Consider the following 21,424-nt stretch of genomic DNA (forward strand, 5'->3'; position numbering starts at 1 on the left):
GGAAAAGTTCAAGAGGCTAAGGGGTGTTAAACAGATTAACCAATGAGCGAAACGCAGGGGTATAATCAGCCAATAAGCAGCCAAATAGAAAGCAAAACAAGAATCCCCCAATTCATTCTAAGAATTTGCTTTTCCGGCTTGTGGATGGAAGGATTGATTATTGAACGCGTGTAAAAGAGACATGTTTACTCGATTTCCCTTGAAAGGAAAGGAGAGCAGAATGGAAAGTTCGAAAATTTTGGTAACTGGCTTTCCAGATGACACAACCAAATCCGAGCTTGTAATCTACTTTCAATCCGAAAGAGATTCTGGTGGAGGCGACGTAGACAGCATCGAAATAGATCGAGGACGAGCAGTTATAACTTTTGAAGACGAGCAAGGTATACATACCTATTTGGTTAGGAAATACTGAAGTATTATATTATGGTTATAATTTATAGAACTTAAAACCCAAAATGCACAATTACAAGGAACTCAGATGTGTGGCGGAAGGAAGTAGTGTGAAAAATTGATCATGATTCAAACATGAATCCTCACAACTTGAAACTGCTTCTCTCGACAGAATACCACTCCGGCGTAACGGTGAAAAGTCCGTATTTTCATCCCCTTTATGAGTACACTTTATTTCATTTTAATCTTGAAACGTAAAAACGTTATTATACAGGAAGAAGAAGAAACAAGAAGTCGGTGCAAGGACTGGAATTATAATGACTACATTATGATTTCGACAAAATTTTGCAACTGAAACCGAAAACATTTCTGGCTTTTACACTACTCCATTATCAGTGTTACGTTAAACAGAAGAACTTAATTTAGCGGAAGTGTTACTTTAAATTGTGCTGATCAGAAGTACTGCATGTCGGACCTTTCCATTCAACACATTACTCGTCGAAAACCTTATCCTTGAAATTCATGTGGACTAGTTTTAGAGCACCAGTTGGCATACCACATGGCAAACTGCGTGGCCGCACTGGGACAATGATTTGAATGATTTCATTAAATTGTTAACCAATTTTCGCTTTTTTGTTTTTGTATTTCGTAGCCGCGGCTAGAGTGTTTGATAAGCCAAACCATCTTTTTCGCAACTGTCCACTTCAAGTGACTCTCTTGCCTAACCAAGGGAGTTCAACCCTAAAGAAGGAACCGCCGGATTTAATTCAGGGAAATGGCAGCCATGATTATTCTACGAGATCAGAAAAGAAGAGTAGACCTAAGGCATCAAACAGCGTAAGTTTTCCTTGGTATTTTTTCAGTCTACAATGTTTTATGCAGAGAATGCTACATCGGAAGGTTATCTACCTTTAAACTCTTATTTTTTTTTTAATTCAGGGAAATGACAGCCATGGTAATACTACGAGATTTGAACAGAGGAGTAGACCTAAGGCATCAAGCAGCGTATGTTTTCCTTGATAATTTTTCAGTCTTAAATGTTTTATGCAGATAATGCTACATCGCATGGAAATGTTCATTAAATACCATTGAAATCGAAAACTGTCCCCTTCCCTTCACCAAAATAACTCTATGGCATATTTTTATTATCAATCTTTAATGTCATGACGGTGCCAACGTCACAGGAGTGCTTTAGAAAGGGTTCCACTTAGAACTAAATTGAAAGGATAATACAAAGCAGTGACTAACGGTATTGAATATAGCGATAGTGATAATATAATAACAATTCCATTACTCCAAATATCACGTCTTACGATGATTCCAATAGTGAAATCAATACGAAACTGATATTTCAAATAAGACAACTAATAACTGATGCAAAACTTCACAAGCTAATATCAGCCTTATCCAGTCCACGCTTAAATAAAGATAAATTAAGTAGATTCTCCCAGAGTATTGCTTAAATGGCAGGCGCGTAGCTAAGGTTTCGATAGGGGTGTTCGTTGAGCCCTAAATCTTGCTGAGCGCTACCTTACTAAGGGGTCTGGGGGCATGCTCCCCCGGAACGTTTTGAAAATCTAGGTTCCTAGAAACCTCATTTCCTGCACTTTGAGACCAACGTAAGTTAAATCACAACTTTGCTTTACAGCAGCCTTTTAAGCTATATTCATCATTTCGACGGCATAATTGTTTCAACTTAAGCAAGAAAGTTCAATGTACATTCCGCGCCCTGTCAAGTTCTGATAGCTATTCGATCTGCTGATAGTCATACACCAAGCTGGTAAATTCGCTATAGCTCTTTTGAATTCAGAGGGGTTTTCCATCGATTTATTTGTCCTAGGGAGTGTATTCCATGTTTTCTGCCCCATTTATTCATAACGGACCTTGGAAATTTTTTATACATTTACAACTGACTAAATAAGGAAATAAATTTCGTAAATTTTTGCAACTCCTGTTCAACGCTGGGGACACTGGAATACTTTTATGTATTTTTTCTGCAGACTTTCTGAAATCATTCAGGCGCGTAGGAGGGGGGGGGGGGGGTGTTCGAGGGGTTCGAACGAACCCCCTTTGAAAATCAATAATGGCGGAAGAAAAACTTTTTAATAAAGTTTTGTATACAAAATTCAGGAGCAGAACAGCAGACAACACTCTTCCACCAAGAGGCTGAAGAGCATGAAAAACCCTCAGTGTATAGCTAGTGTAAACAAATAAACAATACCACAACATTCACCAGTGCCAATAACAACAAGGTTTATACCATGTTCCATTCTTTTGGCTGTCAGTCTTCTTGGGTAATTGATATCATTGAGTGCAACATTTGCAAACTTTAGTACATATCGGAAAAAGTGAAGCAGCATTTAATCTGCGTTTAAACAACCATATAAATCACGTCAATAAAGGGAGTCAGTAGCTGCGAACTCACCGGAACACTTCTTGCATAATACACGAACACATAACTTTGATAATAACGTAACTATTACTATCATTGAACAAATTAGAAAAGGAGATTTGTTAATTGACAGAAAAAAAAAAAGAAAAAAAAAAAAACTCCTTCGAGAAAGAGAGATATTTTCGCAGAGAAAAGTTAAATCTATGCAGCCAAATGGACTAAACAAAAGAACCTGCTATAGTTTATTTAGTAAAACCTTTATAAAGTTTTGGGTACGTTAAATGTTTATTATTACGTTATAAGGGTTGTAATGACTCTAAGCCAGAATGGATCAATTTACAATAATTGTTAACTCTACAGTTGCACTTTACAAGCAATAAATATTGCAAAGAACACTTTTATGACGTCACATAATTGAGCAATTTACAAAACTTTGTAAAATTGCATGTATTCAGACCCCTGAAGAATGACTGAACCTCTTGTAAGGGGCTTCCATCAGAGGAAATATTGATTGAGCCTACCCTAGAAAGTCGAGTATTGCGGCTGCTTATTGATAAGCATGAATTTCGATTTGTCGATGCTAAGAGTAAAAAGGTTATATTTCATCCAGACACAAACGCGGCCATTATTGGCCGTTGCAGATTTCGATGAGAAGCAGGAAGGTATCTTGACGTTCTTCGTCGATGTAGATGTTTCGCTTAGAATTGAATGTCTAATTCGCATAATGCAGAACTTGCTTGCAATTTTTGGACATTCGTTTGATGACAGACGTAATTCGTCCTCTTGCTAAGGTGTCAGATGGTGCCATAATAGTGTTTCTAATAAAAATGTTTTTCTTGTACGTATAGTAGTCATTCGGCAGCAATTTGCAATTTTCATGTGATGGTTTATCACCCTGTATTGTTATTTTCTGCCTTACAATTATTGTGGTCAAATGTTGATCCAATTATTAGTTCATGCATCTTCAAACATCGCTCTGTTATTCCACCAGTTCTCTTGTGATTCGCTCTGACGAAGGGCTAACCCTCTAAATAGGCCAAATTATCTCTTCGAACAAGTTGATAAAACCAAGTATTTCAACAAGAACATACACACGCAAAGTTAAGTATGTCCCAGAGGCAAGTGATTTGACGAAGACACAACTCCCATGATAGCGCTTACACCGATTATAATTAGCTGATCGAGGCTCATGTTCCATTCCCTGAAGGACAATCGCAAGTTCGACTTAACGAGACACTCTTCGCACTCTTTAGCATACACTAAATTCTTTCAGACCAACTGTTTTTCGGGATAAGGATAATTAGTTTGGTTTGATCACCATGCAGTTGCAGTGAAATAGAAACATTGCTGTGTGAAGTGCATCATCAGTAGATACTGCAAAGCCGTACTAGTTCTAGTAGTCACGAACAAAGCCATCTGGCAGGGTCATAGCTTTAGCCTGCTGTTAAAGCTGTCCAGATAGACATCTAAACACTTGGAACGGACTAGCATAGTTGTGCAAAACGTTAAAAACCTTCTACTTCACTGTTTGATTGCTAAAAAGGCGGACTGAACGCTCTAAGCTGTAACAATTACTGAAAACTGGTAAAGCCATAGATCCTAAGGTTTCTCTTTTTACAACAGTTTGATGACCATCAATCAGATTCATCAAGACGAGGAAGTGACCTTTTGAAACCACCTGAAGATTTTAACGAAACAGCTACACAATCTAGTCCACAGTATACAATCCTAGTGGCGGGTTTGCCAGATGGTGCAACCGAAGATCTCGTAATTAATTACTTTGAAAACAGAAAGAGATCTATGGGAGGTCCTGTGTCTAACGTCGTAATAAGTCATGACCTTCAAACATGCAAGGTCACCTTTGAATCTCCTGACGGTAGGTGTCCTACCTTATTTTTTTCGCGTTTCGTGTGTGTTGCGTTATCTCCGTCCCCCTCCCCCTTCTTCCCTAACACCGTGAGTATTAAAGAAAACCTCCACTCTCGAAACATGTTAACGTTACCTTATTGAAAATACAATTTTCTTTGAAATTTCATCGGAAATCATCAAAACTCTTTTCACATAAATTTCACAATGTTACAAAGTTAAGTCGCGTTTCGAACAATATTCAAACAGTACTAAGACCCTTCTTGGTTCGAACACGCGTCCTCCCGGCCCGCTAAGCATATTATCTGCCCCCTTTAAACAGCCGCACTTGAACTGGGCGATGTTTATGTAAATTAAGTTAAGGCTTATATAACTGGAAGTTAACCTAGTCTTCCTTAGCGATGATTGGTTTTTAACAATTTCAATTGGGAACGTGGGAACTGAGCGAAATGAAGCGACGAACTTCCTGCCTGACTGATTGACTCCGGCTCATTAGGAATTTTATGCGCTAACTTGGCGCCGAGTTAAACATACACTACAAAGTTAATTCTCTGATCCATCATTTGTGTGCTAGCGGCACAACATTCATTTCACTGACTGACAAATTGGACCTAAATGCGTTTCTGTGCTTTACGCTTTGGAATCTGTTTTTACAGACGCTTTCAGAACGGTGGAACACTCCCCTCACAAGCTAAGTGGTGCGTGTCTTCAAGTGTCCCTTTTCGAAGACTTACAGGAAGAACATCCTGATAGTTTTGATGAAAACGCAGAAGAATTTGAAGAAGGCATCACCATAATCATCAGCGACATCTTGCCTTCTACTACAGAGGACGCTGTGTCTAATTACTTCGAGAATGCAAGGAGATCTGGGGGCGGCGACGTTCACAAAATGGAATATAGTTGCGACAAAGGGGAAGCCGTGATAACGTTTCTTGAGGTGAAAGGTACGTCTTCCAGATTTAGGTAACGTTCCTTCTTTGTTGTTTTGCCTTTTTTCACCTGTTTGTCCGCTGCAGAATCCCATTTAGACCCCACAGTGTGGATAACCTTATTACATGGTAGCTATCCGGCCTTGGAAACCATTGTTTGGAATTCAAGAAAAGACCCGTGGTCTCTGCAAATGAGTTTCTGGGCAGATACCACTTGGTCGTTTTCAGACACTATGTCAATAGCCAAATTGTCTTCATTAGCAGGCTTGGAAGGCAGGATAATGTAGCGATGTTCTTTTCCTCTGTTGCTTTTAAAAGTACTGAACCTTAACCCTCCAAAAAGAGTCTCTTCATTCCTGGCTTTTCATTTGGAACAGAGTCCTTCAGAACAGAATTTTTAAGGGCATGGACAAGTGGTACACCCTTGTTTAGTCCATCTTAAGGACGGTGCCTACTATTCTTACTGCGCATACGTTCTGCGCATCTCGAGATACTCGGGTTTCCTATGGGTGGTGCCTACTAATACAGGGATATTTTTGCGCGCTTTAAAACTATGCGGAGAAAGCAGAACTTAGCAAGTGACTTTGGTATCCAAAAAAGACGATTGGGGGTAGCCATTCATTTTTCAGTGATAATAAAACTTTTTGGATTTCAATAGCCGCTACTAAGATCTGCTTTTCCCACATAGTGATAAACTGCGCAAGAGATACCTCGCAATTTTACAAATTTCACAACTCCTTGTGTACCGAAATCGTCAACTCGTCCTCCTCCGTCTCCATTAAGAGAGCACTTAAGGCGTTTTTCTGTAATAACTATTAGTAGTTTTCGTACAAATGCGTTTAAGTATTAACTTTTTTGTAGCTTTTCTTTTCATATCGTATCCTTCCGTTTGACATTGCAATTGTATGAAATTGTAATTGTATCCGTCGTCAGTTTCTTATCTTCTTTTTTGATTTCATCTTGTAAAACAATAACTGAGGAGACCTAATTAATATAAGCTTCATAGTTTCCTTTAGGTCTCCTCGCCATTGTTGAATATATTTCTATTTTTTTTTTTTTGTTTTCATTATATTTGTGGAGTGGCAAAATCAATAAACTAAACAATTAGTAGGCACCGTCCTTAAGAAACCTCAATGCCTTCCCCGTCAGCGGTGACTCTCATGTCGACGGAACAATCAACAAGTTCTCTTTTGATATGGAGTCTCGCGTTCTTGAAACGCTGCCACGTTTAACTATACCTTAATCTCGAGTAAATTTCCAGTTTTAACGGTGAAATGGCAATAAGGTTTTTCTTTTATAGATTTAAATCGTCTTCTGGAGGGTCCTCATTCGATCAACGGAAAACCGATAACAGTTAAACTGCAGCCTCCTAAGAAAAAAGTACCACCAGACCCTGTCCAAGTCCATGTCCAAGGGATTAGGGAGGAGACAACTTCAGACTGCTTGCGCTTTTACTTGGAAAAATTTAGCGGCATTAATGTCAAGGAAGTGTACTTGGGCTCCAACAATAATGCCCTTGTTATCTTTGATGAAGAGCCAGGTAATATTTTTTTTAGCTGAATCTATACGAGGGTGATCACTATGTTGGTCCGTTATCGACACATAGTATGGGAAATTTTGACAATGGGTTCTCGTGTGCTGATGCCTCCTGGTTTTACCAATGGTTAAATGTAACTTTTAAAATTTGTAAATCCGGTACATTTAGGTGGAAATAAATTGGATCACAGAATTTTTAGAAATTCTACAACTCTTTCCTTGGTACCTCAATAGGTATACTCGTCTTTACGCTTTCAGAACGGAACGTCGGAAATTTCCTTACAGTTTTTTATATATTACTCTTGTTTCCAGTCAAATACCAAGGAAAACAGCTTAACATTGTAACTGGAGAGTGCCCTCCCTCTCGGTTAGTTTGCTGTTCATGGAAGCAAATGGTAAAATGGCTTGAATAAATTAAACACGTTTGCGTTTTAAGTTCATATTTGTGGAGACAGCAAAAACATCTTGCCTGGACTGTTAAAAAAATTTCACAGAAGGCCAGGCTGAACAAAGTTCATTGTTGATACAGATTGTTACTTGGTCCTCATTAATGCAAGAAAGCTTTCATATCCTAAAGACTATGGCTACTGGATAACATTTAAGAAAGACTACTTATTTATTTATAATTTATTTATCATGTTTCATGTTTTCAGATTTCCAGACGCTATTTGATAAAGTCCATAAAGACAAAAAAGGCCTTGAAGGAAGAAATCCTCGCTTGGAGCGCGTGCCTATCTGCACTGATATTCTAGTTACAGGACTGCGGGACGAATCAACAGATGACACTATACAGCTGTACTTTGAAAACGAAAAAAGGAGCGGCGGAAGCGATGTGATCAAGGTGGAACGAATATGGAAGGACGAGGCAGTGGTGTCTTTCGAGGATCCTTCAAGTAAGGACACCTTACATATAGTTTCCAAAGTCAGGCCTCAAACACTCAGCTAACGAGACAAGTTCATTTCATGGCATGTTACACTACGCAATGTTTTTTGTAACTTGTGTTGCAACGGCGCAACGAAACTGCGAGACAAGTTGCAAGACAATAAATTGACAAATTGCAAAAGACAACTAACAGCGCCTTTAGTTCCTAACTTAGTGATCTGATATTATGTAAGTCGAGCACCCACAAAAATAACGTGACCGGCAGATCTTACAGGTCTCTATTCATCACTTGTTTCTTAGGTGTCCAAAATGTCATTCAAAGAAGGCACACCCTTGAAGGCAAGAAGTTGAATGTGACGCCACACTATCCATTTCTTCAAGATACCACAACAAAGAGAGTGGAGATAGCATTTGATCCAGATGTCCTTGGCTATATTCAGATGAACCACGACAAGGAACTGCAAATGGTTCTTGAAGAGTGCAAACTTCAATTTGAACTTCCAAAAGATCCTCAGGCGCCTGCCATCGTTGTTTCTTCTGCAGACAAAAGAAATGACTCTGATCAGTCGTGGAATGAAAGAAGGGCAAATTTAGAGAGATTCTTACTTAGCTTCAAGAAATCCCAGGTTGACATTGCTTCCGAAATCTTCGATGAGATAGCACAAAGGTGGAAAAAGCAAGGTTCTATTGACGGATCGTCTGATCAGTTCCTGGTTTCGTTTGATGATCACAAAAGACATGTCCAGATCATTGGTAAGACGGCACATGTAGATAAGGAACAGCAAAAAATACAAGAATTGATCCATTCTGTCAAAGAAGATACCGAGCTCATGAAGACAGTGGTCCAAGTGGTTGAGGATAACATCCCGACGTCAAAGCTTAAGTTGCTGGAAATGTCAGGTATTTGCGAGCGACTTCGAAATGACCAACGACGTTTGAGCATAGATGTCGACAGCAACGGTCAGAAGTTATATTTGAAGGGCCCTAGAAGCCTTCTGCAAGAAGTCAAAATTGAGATATTCACTTTTATTTTTAAAGTGGATGAAAGGACGACTGAACTATCAGTAAAGGTAATAAACGTTCTGAGAAGACCTCAAGTTTCAACGTTCATACAGGATCTTCTCAAGCAGAACGGTATTCAAGCATTAATACTCTACGACCAAGGCCAGAGCTCCAACGAAGTGAAGGTTGTCGGTGTTGATTCAAGTAACACGAAGAAAGCAGAAAATGTGTTGCAGGGCGCCATCCAAGAAAACAGCCTCCGCTTAACAGTTGAAAATGCTCAAGTGCTTGAAAGCCGTGCTTGGAAAGATTTTCAAGATTTGCTTTCACCGGAGTTTAAAGTTGGAATAACGGTAGATCGCTCGTCTAGCACTATCTGGGTATGTGGTATAGCCCAAGATGTGGAAGAATGCTTTGAGAAGGTAAAGAGTTTTATGGAAAAGAACACTATTTTGAATACCATAATCCGAGCAGAACACGGCACCACAAGATTTCTTTCCGAAGTATGGAAAACTAAGGTTGAAGATATTAAGAGAGAACTTGTTGATTGTTCCGTCGACATTAGAGTCGCCCCTAACGGGGAAGGCATTCAAGTTTCTGGTACCGCAGAAGGACTAGAAAATGGTGTGCCACAGGTCCGTGCCCTTATCGATTCTATTCTGAAGGACTCTGTTCCAATTGACAAGCCAGGAATGAAGAAATTCTTTTTACAGGGTAAAGGACCAACCCTACTAAAAGTAATCGCGGAAAAGCACCGTTGCATCATTCTCACTAGTGAGCGTGGCAAAGAAGAAATCGTAACCAGTGACAACGAGATAGATGAAGATGAAGTAAGGTCCACGCAAGAACTTGTTTGTAGCTACGTTACAAAAGAAGAAAAGAAAATATCCATCCTCAAAGGTGATATCACAAAAGATCGCGTTGATGCAATTGTGAATGCTGCTAATAGTGAACTAAATCACATTGGAGGCCTTGCTGCAGCTATTGTACGAGCGGGTGGTAAAGAAATTCAGGATGAATGTGCAAATTTTGTAAGGGACAACGGTTCCCTCCTTGAGGGTCAAGTAATGGCTTCCACAGCCGGAAGGTTACCTTGCAGTAAAGTTATCCATGCTGTTGGACCTAGGTGGGATTTTGCGGCGGATAAACGGGTGAAAGAGGGAGAAAAAACAAAACAGGAACGTTACTTAAGGTTAGCAGTCACCAGTTCACTCAAAAAAGCGGCGAAATTGAGATCAATCGCTATTCCAGCAGTTAGCTCGGGTGTGTTTGGCTTTCCACGTGACCTCTGCGCTAAAGTTATCTTAGATGCTGTGCTTGATTTCTGCGAAGATAACCCAACGTGTAAGCTATCAGAGATTCATCTCATCAACAACGATGATGAAACCGTGACTGCATTCGCGAAAGAAATGAAGAAAAGGTTTTCTGAGGAAAGGAATTTCACAGACAAAAAACATCGCAGACCAGCTGCAGCACTTGGGTTTGGAGCTAGGAGCACAGAAGGTGGAATGAGAATGACAATGATCCCGAGATCCCTTACCACACAAGGAATTCGCATCACAGTGGAAGTTGGTGACCTCGCAAAAAAGCAGGTAATTATTGAAACAGTTTTTTTTAATATCTTTTAATGCAAAAGAGTATTACGTTCTTTCGAGGCTCAGTCGATTCCAAGTGTTGTCTTCTTCACTCGGCTGAATTTGTCGAGCATATTTCTGTTTAAAAATACGTGGGCTGTGGCCAGGCATGTTAAAAAATGTTTGTACAAAATCTTGACACTGGCTTTTAAAATATAAAGTGTGCGTTTCGGGTGTTGCTATCGTATTGTTTTTATTCATATAACATCCTGGACGCCGTTTAATGACATTCTACAGCTGAGGTAGGTTAGGAACAACCGAGACGTCCATTTTACATTTTTAAAGCCAGTGTCAACATTTTATACAAAATATTTAGTTTGTTTTCTCACAACCGCAAATGCCCGACAGTGGGGCTAGCCCATCAGTATCCAAAATCCTCACCAACGGGACAAGATCTGGTATCGCTTTGATAATAAAACGAGCTGTCTCGTCCTTCTAACCAAAGGGCCAGGCCTGACAAAAAAAAAAAGAACAAAACCGTGAATATCCAGATCATGGAGTACCTTATCGCCTGATAGTGTCTATCAGTCACGTAATCCCAGGTATTGCATTTTTTACTACTAGGCTGACATAATAGTTGGAACAGCGGCTTCAAATCTCAACTTAAATCAGAATCCATGTGCAAAGGCCCTTAGCCGTGCTGCTGGACCATGCTTACAGCAAGAGTGTATGAATATAGGTCAGGTGGCTGTCGGTGACATTGCTGTAAACAATCAACCAGGAAATCTCAATTGCAAGGCGGTCATCTTTGCTATCTGCTCTGAGTGGGACAGCGGCAAGGGCAGAAAGGTAAAAAGATACATACTATTAAAAAGGATGGTATTGTTGTAATTTATGGTTTATTGTAGCTTTAATAACAACGCCGCACTTTACGATTAATTAAAAGCAGCGACCTTTAATAGGCGTTAAATATGCCCAATAGCCGGGTTATTGTTTGGCACTTCACAGTAAATGGAGCTGGAAAGGAAACAATTCAAGAAAGAGACAGCACGCAATTCTACTTGCTTTTACCCTCGCTGTGATTACTGTACGGTTAAAATGCTCAATTGATGCACAGTCTAGGCGTTAAAATTATGGAGCTAAACAGAGTACGTATGTAATGTTCCAGCTTATTAGCCTGCCTGTAGACGTTTTCACTTCGTGAATCAAAGCAAATAGGGGATATATGAACACAGGCTATAGTTTATAAGCAAATTTTTCTGTGAACCGCACCTTTACAATGTATTTCGTAACATTGGGTATAATTTTAATTTATAGGTGTGAGTTTCAATATTATGCCAAAATGTCACCAATATCACGTGCATGCACTCTGATTTAAGGAGGAAAAAGGAAAAACAAACTATAAGTAGAAAATGTATGGAATAACGCTTTTAGCAAATTATCGTAACTCCCTCTGTGAAACATTAAATATATTTTTTTATCAATACAGTTATGGTTTTAAACTGATGGCGTTGTAAATTACTGCAGGTTCTAAAGAGGCTCCTAACAAAGTGTCTTCAAAAAACCTCCGCTCAAGGAATGACTTCCATTGCGTTTCCTGCCATTGGAACTGGTACGCTTCAATTTCCTCGTACTGAGGTTGCCGAGATATACTTTGATGAAGTGATTTCGTTCAACAAGAAAAATCCATTGACATCCATCAAAGAAGTAAAATTTGTGCTCTACGATCAAGATCAACCCACCGTCCAGGCATTTGACGCGGAGTTGAAGAAGAGAATGGAAAGCAATGCTCCTCTTCCAGTGAGAAAGCGTCCTGATTCATTCCAAAAGAAGATTAAGAATCCTGCCAAGGAATTCAAGATGTCTTTACCCGAAACAACTGCGTTTTCACAGTTGCGAGAAAGAACTCAAGACCAATTAGAAACAAACGTCGGTTCGCTGTGCTTCAAAGTCCAACCAGGTGACATTACAAAGGAGAGCACAGATGTCGTCGTCGTCATTACTAACAGAGACTTAGACATCGGGAGAGGTGGTGGAGCAGGAGCAGCTATTCTTAGGGCAGGAGGCGATTCCATTCAACGTGAATGCTCCCAGAACGGACCACAATCTCCAGGATCAGTTGTTGTTACAAGAGCAGGCAACTTGAAGGCAAGATTCATCTTCCATATTGTGCCTTCAAATACCCTGAATGAAAGGAGCATTAAATCGTCCATTATGAAATGTCTTCAAGAGGCAGAGAAAAGAGGGTTATCTTCGATTTCGTTTCCTGCCATTGGGACCGGTAATCTTGGCCTCCCAGCTAAAGAATGTGCTAAAACGATGCTATCCGCCATTCGTGACTTCAGTGGTCAGCAGCCTGCTTCTATGGACCTCATCAAAATGGTTATTTTTCAAAAGGAAATGATGAACGATATTCGGTCAGCAATAGAAGAAGCTTCGGGAGAAACCGCCACAGAAAAACCTGGCTTCTTTCGTCGAGTCGTTTCACGGTTTGAGGACTTCTTGGGATTAGGAGATTCCGAAAAGAAAGCTCCATCTGAAGTGGCTGCGCTCAGTGATTATGGCAAGAAATTTGACCTCATTGTCCTCGCTGGTTGCAAAGACGATCTTCAAACAGCATTAAACGAAATAAATTCGATTATGAAAGAGAAGTCAACAAAGAAAGATATTGAGAAAGAAACGATCACCAATCTCTCCGAAGAACATCTCCGAAGAATCCACACCCTAGAGTTGCGATACGACGTTAAAGTATCTGTTGAGAAAGAAGTGGGGCGCATAGTGATCAGAGGGCAGACTGAAGATATACTTGACGTGATGGTAGAGATTCACAAAATTCTGGATAAAGTGAAGGAAGATGAACACGAACGCAAGCGAGCTGAGGCGCTGTCAAAAGATATCCAGTGGATGCATACTGACCGTGTCGGTACAGATGTCTTCTCAGAATTCGACCCGCTTGAAAACGCAAAGATTGAAGCTGCCTACGACGAGAAGAAAGCTGTAGTTGTCTTAGCAGATGGCGAGCCCCGTTACAAAATAGACTTCCGTTCGATGACTGCGAAGGACATGAGTGGTATTGACGTCGCTGATGTTCAAAGAGTTGACCGTAGAGGTAAGTTACGTGGCCGGAATATTTTCTTGCGAATTTCCTTATAACTGGTGTTGTCATAGCTTTAGGGAGATTCATTTAAATATTATTTTTTCAACTTATTTCTGGAGCTTTGTAGGTGTTCTCTTGCATGGCTCAACGAATAACATTGTGACGGGCGGCTTTTTTTCTCTCTCTTAAGTTGTACCTCTTCCAAATTACTGGACTCCTCAGCCAAAAGATCACAACGGTAAAGAGAAGACAGTGCATCTCTATCAACTTGATCCAACCAATGATGCAATGGAGTACCAAAGAGTAGAGACCCATTTCAAGAAAACATGCAGTAACCCTATTGTTAAGATAGAGCGAGTTCAAAACCCAGCTCTGCACCGAACATACGCGATCCGAAAGCAAACGATGGACGAGGCGGCAAAAGGAAGCAATGAACAGTGGCTATTTCACGGAACTCCTGGCGAAAACTGCCAGCTTATAAATCACACTGGATTCAACAGAAGTTTTCATGGCAAGAACGGTAAGGAAAACATGATGATAACCTTTATTTTAACTTAAAATCGTATCATTTAAAACTCGTTCAAATAAAACTGTCTTGAATGACAAATGGACCACGCCTTCGTCGGTTATTCCAACATTTTGCCCGCAACTACACAGAAGCAGCCAATCTTAGGCGGTTTGGTACTGTACAAGAACACTTCAGAATCATATCCGAGTCAACTTTTGACCATGCTCACAGGAAGTAGAGGAGTTCAATTTGACGGCGAGACAATAAAAACGTCTTACCTCTTAAAGTGCATTCATTCGTATAGTTGTTCATTGCTTTAAAACGATTGCGATCGTTCTGTTGTCGATCGTTTCGTTGCAAGCGCTATTATTTTGAAATGTATCGACCGCTGACTAATGCGACTGTCGTTCCCAAAGTAGCGAAAGGTAAACGACGGTAAGAAAGAGAGAAAAGGGGAGAAACCAATTTGGAGCATTTTTTCGCAAATCGGTAACCTGGTTAAAAAAGCATTAAATACCTTTATTTTTAATATTCAGGTAGTTTTTGTTGTCTTGTTATGATATATTATTATTATTATTATTATTATTATAATTATTATTATTATTATTATTAATTTTTTTTTTTTTTTTACGAGGGTTAGGTAAAAGATACATTCTTTCGAACGAAAATGTAAACCATCAACGCATTACTTTCGTAAAACCGCAACAGCTGGTAACGGAAATGACGTAACTCAAGAGGATGTGCATACTTTCACATATTATGCGATTGTTTCAATACACCGAACGAGTAAAAATTCGCCAACTTCGCAATATGTAAATTAAACAACTTATATACTACAGATCGAAACCTCGCCGTTTTACTTGCGCAAGTCGAGGCCAAGTCGAAGTCAAGTCGCTACGGGAACTTGATAATTACCAACCGAACCCGTTGACAAAAGTATGTAAATCTTGCCAGTTGATAAAATCAGTCACGGCGGTAGATTGCTGGAAATTGGTCATTTTAGCAAGCGGGTACTGTCATGTTCTTGAACCGTTGACTCTCCTCTGAACTCGTTCTTCATCAGGGAAGACTTCCTTCAAAATCAGCCCCAGTTCATAGATTTGGAAGTCAAAATTCTCTATTTCCGGACAGTTATTTTGGTAATCTTCGAGTATTTCTTTCATATGGTAAAGGATTAATCATCTTTTTTCGTAATTCATCATAAGCTAGCTTATGAATAATTTCAGTATAATTTTTAACTGATCAGATTCAGTTTGTTGCCTTTCTTTTAGTATGAAAGCAAAATATTTAAAATTCTTACCATTTACAAACGAAAATATGTCTCTCCCTGTTTGATCTTTTCGACCGTTTCGGCTCTGCTGGATTTTCACTAAGTGCTCCGGATCTCTTAAATATAGTCTAAGAAGACGTCTATATGATTTAAATTTCTCTCGCTCGGCTTCCCTGCGATATTAGTAACGGTCCATCGCTCTTCCGTTTCTGGAAGTTGTTCACTTCCTGTCTTGATCTTTTCCTTTCATTTCCCCTCGGCATTCCTGCTTCGCTCGGAAAACTTCGCTTTCCGAAGACAACCCGTTTGCCTTCGGCCAACGGAATAACACGTTCGCATTAGTCAGCGGTCTATACATTTCAAAATAATGGCACTCGCAACGAAACGATCGAAACAGAACGATCGCGTCGGTTTTTGAACCTTCACAAATTTGCATAAATGCATCGCAGACGAGGTCTTTGGTGGGAAACTACACGTATGATTACACTTTAAGAGGTAAGACGTTTTTATTGTCTCACTCTAACTGAACTCCACTGCTCCCTGTACATGCTTATTCCCTGGACCCTATTCCGGTGGAATTACTATTACTAAAACTTCTAATACCAGACAGGTTACTGGCAAAATTTATGTATCCTTAAGGAACCACTCTCCTATTACAAAAGCTTAACCGTTTATCTTCTTTTAACAAAAGACAATAACTGCAAAAAGCAATTATATAGGAATCCTAGTCCATTTTACTCACTCCTTTAGAATGGGCGTCGTTTAATACATTAAATGCAAAGTCAGTTGCATACAGACAATGAATTACAGTTCACACCTGTTGCCACGTGATTTATTTGTGCTAGCCTAAAACCATTCTGCGCTTCTACAATATGTAGTCACTCAACAAAACCAACGTACATGTACATCCAACGTACATTCATTCACTGACAATGATAACACGACTTTCCCTTCGTGATTCCCTGCGGGAAAAAAACCGTTGCACGTTGATCGGCTGTTAGGTTTATTAATTTTTTTTAAAAACAATGTTTTAATTTTTTATATCTTTCAGCGACAATGTATGGCAATGGAGTATATTTCGCTTTAAATGCATCCTATTCAGCAAGGTCCACGTATTCCCCTGCAGACGCGAGCGGAGTTAGATACATGTACCTGACAAGAGTCCTGGTTGGTGAGTACACACAAGGAAGACAAGGTCTTCTAACTCCTCCGGCAAAGAACCAATCGGATCCAACAGACACCTACGATTCTGTGGTCGATCAGATTCCTAATCCCGAGATCTTCGTTGTGTTCTACGACTGGCAGTGTTATCCTGAGTACTTAATCACCTTTCAGTGAAAAACAGTTGCATCTTTTATCTCTTAGGCGTCAAGGTAAAAAAAATCATGATGATAATTTGACTTGGCTTTTTTTTTTGGTTGTTTTTGTTTTTAATGTCGATAAACTTGGTCTGGGTTTCGCGACACCGTTTATCACATAAGAGCCACCGTTTTTCACGTCTTTCCACACAATTTAGGCGACCCGTATTGGAACGACTCAAAGAGGGCCCACCAAGGTAGTCTCTACCTGCATGCACCCCCTTAACTTCTTCAACCTCAAAAAATGGTGTCCTTATTGCACAGCACTAAAAAAAATGACAGAGATTAAAACCTCACTTTTCTTTTCTGGCGGTTTTGTTCGCGCGGGGTAAAAACGCTTAGTGGAGGAGCAGGAACAGCGAGTGGCGAAGTCACGAGAAAAACCGCCTACCGGATATCTTGGGATTTTTGAATGCCACCTGCTTTTAGCACTTTCGTTGATCTAATTATAACAGCGAAGGAGCGAGTTAAGAGCGAAGGCGCAATGCGAATCTTTTCAATAATAACTTCAATATCAATAGGCATAATGCGAGCTCCAACAATAATTACAATATCTCAAACAACAGTAAAGCCTCACAATCTTTGCACATAGATCTCAATAATGAGGACACACGTCTTCGCTGAGAGCATTTCTTCTCTCGCCAAAGCAAAGACCGTAACAATTAAACTTTTACCAAAACCAGTCGGCAGAATCGCAATCACATTATTCTCACAGAGAAACTCCTCTCTTTAGGACAAATTCCCAGGTTTCGCTTTGAACATTTGGGAAATTTAGGGCTTGCGCATGCGAAATGCTTTTTTCGATAGTTACCATTTTTGATCGCACTCACATGCAAATATTGTGCGTCGGTCTCCCTTGGGACAACTGAAAAAGTTTAAGTAACATTTGATTGACGGATGCTCAGATCTTAGCCAATCCGATTTTCCCGTCGCTCAGCGAACGGACTATTCAAAAATACCTATTTTTCCTGCAGGCGGTTTTTCAGCTGCTTCCGCCCCAACTCCTCTCGCGGGCTTCGCCGCCAAGACTTTCGGATACCGCGCAAACAAAACCCCCAGCCACGCAGGCTATGTCAATTCAAATTTTAAAGCCAATAAAATTTTGTCAGTAATGTTTATAAGATAGCTAGTATTCTTTGATAACCCCCTACCCCGGACAAGGTGGGTCCATTTCGAACAAACTTGTTATGACCAGTTCCCTAGCAATTTTGTTTTGGAGGAAAACGTTACAATGTTGGGAGCTTTGCGTGACGAGGTATCGCGTAACTAGGTAAAGAAAAGGACCTTGAGTAATGCAATTTTTAGCGCTTCGTTTATATAATGTTTGATTTAACAGTATACCACAGGCTCTTGATATATAGTTTGTTCGGTCTCGAACTGCCGGTGGTCCTTGATAACACGTTGCGTGGCAGGAGTGTAATACCTCCATATTTGCATTGACAACAAGGAGCGATTATCCCTCCTCTGCAGAATTTTATCCCTGTTATTAAAACCCGGCCGAGATCTCTCATTTGAATTAATAGGAAACACAATGCGTCTACACCATTAACCACCCTAAAAGGGGATTTTGCGGAAACTACGTAGCCTTAGAAACCAGTGTCAAAATATAGAACGGCAGACTTATAGTATATCATAGTTGAATAGATGAAACGGCCAGCCAGTTTCTTCAGTAGGCATACAATACAGCAAATATTTAGGCCACTGACTAATCCAGGAGCTATAAATCTGATTGCTTAGAATGTAAATGATCCATTGTGACATTACTAAAATGAGAATGTGGTCTGTTTTTCAGAGTCTGCCATGTTGGCTCGCACCGGTTTCTAGCACTTTCCGGTACTTTCACTTTGACAGATAAACATTACCAAATCTTTATCAGTTGATACTACAATAATAGTATCATACAAACGCCTAATTATTGATAAACACGTTAAAGTTCTTTTCCTGACTTTGTAGGTTACCATAGCAACAGCCCTAAATTTAGTTTTAAGTGATTAGAACTTAGAGCGGTTTTCAATTGAGTGTCGGAAGTAATTTGGTGTTTAGTTTGGTCTTACATTACTACGCTCTGTGATTGGTTAACAAAACTCGCGCCACTTCCTCAATCAATGAGAATCCAAAACAAAACCAATCGTGTTTTCGCCGCACGTGTTTTCCCGCGCTTGGCGCCAGTTACATGTATTTGCTTTGAATTGTGATTGGCTCTTTGCGTTGTTTATATCTGTTGCGATTGGCCAAAGTAATTACTTTGGTTTTTGTTTTACGACACTCAATTGGAAACCGCTCTAAAAACGAGATTGATGTTTTACTATCGAATTGTAAGTAGCATTTCGAGGATGAATCTTTTTGCAAAGTCGGAATGGGGTTCAGAGCCACCTAAATTTTCGAAATTTAAGGTGGCTCTGAACCCTTCCCTACTTTATTTTTAAACTTTTACTGAAAGTCTTGACGTACTGATTACAATTCAAAGATAAAGAAAAATACATGGGGGTTACCAAGATGAGTGAAGTTATATTAATCTACAGTTGAAATTTGGGTCATCTTTAACAGGTCATATCGTTTTACCATCACTTGTCTACCAATTTTTAGCATTTATTTCAGAGCATAATTATGGTCGATCAAATTATAGCTGAATTAAAGTGCTGGTTGAACTCAACATGTCAGCAAAACGAACAACATTTTTCACCATAAACCGACGGGCGTTTGAAATAATGTCACGATTAAGTATCACGTCAAATCATGGCACTGAAATCCTAAAGACAGAAGAAAACACGTGGCAGTTATCTAGGTAGTTAAAATGTAAGAAAAATGTCCAAAATTACGAAAGATTACAGCACATGTTGAATTCAACACAGCGCGTTTTTGCAACACTTTTGAACTTTAACCGAGCGATGATGGATAGACGATTACTGCTAGGTACAACTTACTGGAAAAACTGGTTGGCCAAACGCTACAGTTATACTACTTAATTGCATGGAAGCCACAAAACGGAACACGTGATACGTGGAGAACATGGATAATTTTTGTATACATAGTCAAGGAACTAAGGGCGCTTTCAATTTGTCAGAACTAGGCGGCCGGACCGGCCGCGGTCAGTCCCTAAACGGAAAGTAACAATTTAAAGGATAAAGGTTTATCCTAGTGCTTCATATTTCTTCAAAATAGCGCGCACCGTTTTCGGAGTGATTATTTTTCGAGGTTTTTCAGCACCACCCCTTCAAAATGACACATTCGATTCACAGACTGGCCGGTCTGGCCGACCAGTTCTGACAGATGGAAAGCGCCCAAAGTAGACACAGCGGCAAAATGAGTGGGCATGCTCCGCAGATTTGTGATTCGACCGAGAATCGATTATGAAAGCTCCATTTCAAACGCCAAATTCACGCCTGTTACCACAAATTTTTTTGTTGAATAAGATATGTGATGGAGGAAGTTCGAAGGAACCTCTCCTGAAAGCGCAACCTTATCCATTTTGATTTGGCCTTATCCCCACGAAACTAAAACACCAATGTTAATTTTAAAAATGCCGCCATTTCGGCGTGTAAGATTGCTCACGCGTGACGAGCATGCGCACTCATTTTGCCACTGTGTCTCCTAAGTACGTTTACCGATTTTTAAGTTTCGATACTTTCTTATATTTAAAGGGGTTGCGTCAGCCTTTTTAGCATACTCAGCATGAAGATGAACTCCTGTGGGAGAGCTTAACCGATTGTTTCGTGTTATACTGAGAGCAAAGCTACTTCAAAACAAGACTTTCGATTTGTGGTATCCCTTTCGTAATAAATTGGCCTTAATTTTCCATAGAGCATGAGTCGATTTGTCTATCTTCAGCTGCGCTTTACCCTGAGTTGCCAGATTCCAAACCAGGAGTGATTCATAAGACCCCAGAAAATAAAGCAAAAAAAAAAAAAAAAAAAGCAGCAACGCGACCCCTTTAAAACCCTATAACAAATGTAGTTTTAGTCGTAGACTGTATAAAAAGAGAAGCTGAGCAAGATAATTTTGTACGGAAACTATAACCAAAGATAATGATCACAACCAACATAGGATTCAACGAAGAAACTATTGGGTCATTCTATTTGTTTATAGGGACTTGTTTATTAAAATGTTAAAGCTTCCTGAATGTTTTTTGCTTTTGAGTGTGATTACTTAACTATCGCTTTAGGTTAAATGTTCCTTTTGCTTTATCAAAGAAGGCTATGAAACATGGTTGGCAAATTCAAAACCTCATAATTGTAGCAGTTGTGGACAATTAAGAGCACCCTTTGGTCATGCTGAAAACGTGAATGTTGTAAAAACAAAACGTCAGAGTACTGTGTAAAACTGTTGAGTGAAGCCTATGGTAAAGCGAGCGAACGTGGAGACGCGACCCACGGAGGGAAGCCAAAATACCTAAGTAAAGCCTGCTGCACATTCAAAATGCCCGCTCCCCATCCAACAACCATGTTGTTGCATGCCGTATGAAGAAAAGACCGGTTAAAACTGAGGGGTGTGAACCGGAACCAACATCCCCGGAGACTAATGGGGAGATAGTTTGGACGGAACAAGAGTGGTAAAATAGCCCCTCTAATTCCGTCTTTAGTTACCGTAGCAGATGGGCATTTTGTCTGCGCATGATCGAA

At 39.9% G+C, this 21,424-nt stretch overlaps 1 protein-coding gene and 1 pseudogene across 1 annotated transcript; both read left to right on the forward strand.

The window, feature by feature from the left end:
• The first annotated feature begins 117 nt into the window (after positions 1–117).
• On the forward strand, positions 118–20,925 carry LOC146473626 (protein mono-ADP-ribosyltransferase PARP14-like). Its single transcript, XM_085118328.1, has 12 exons — positions 118–380; positions 1,043–1,227; positions 1,330–1,395; positions 4,406–4,658; positions 5,305–5,592; positions 6,878–7,117; positions 7,767–8,006; positions 8,297–10,590; positions 11,197–11,421; positions 12,100–13,681; positions 13,860–14,189; positions 16,499–20,925. Exons 1-12 carry the CDS (start codon positions 182–184, stop codon positions 16,783–16,785), a joined length of 6,189 nt encoding a protein of 2,062 aa, XP_084974454.1. The 5' UTR covers positions 118–181; the 3' UTR covers positions 16,786–20,925.
• LOC146473627 (uncharacterized) lies at positions 2,394–3,812 on the forward strand (annotated as a pseudogene).
• Positions 20,926–21,424: the final 499 nt, after the last annotated feature.

The sequence above is a fragment of the Pavona decussata genome, unplaced genomic scaffold, assembly GCF_977016875.1.
Source record: "Pavona decussata unplaced genomic scaffold, jaPavDecu1.1 SCAFFOLD_93, whole genome shotgun sequence".
In the NCBI taxonomy this organism is placed as follows: domain Eukaryota; kingdom Metazoa; phylum Cnidaria; class Anthozoa; order Scleractinia; family Agariciidae; genus Pavona; species Pavona decussata.

Bases quoted from the DNA above. Each gene is read 5' to 3' on its own strand.
- LOC146473626 (XM_085118328.1), top strand. From the start codon at position 182: ATGTTTACTCGATTTCCCTTGAAAGGAAAGGAGAGCAGAATGGAAAGT. The intron at 1,228-1,329 runs GTAAGTTTTCCT...TTTTTAATTCAG, and splicing joins GACCTAAGGCATCAAACAGC to GGAAATGACAGCCATGGTAA. The intron at 14,190-16,498 runs GTAAGGAAAACA...TATATCTTTCAG, and splicing joins AAGTTTTCATGGCAAGAACG to CGACAATGTATGGCAATGGA.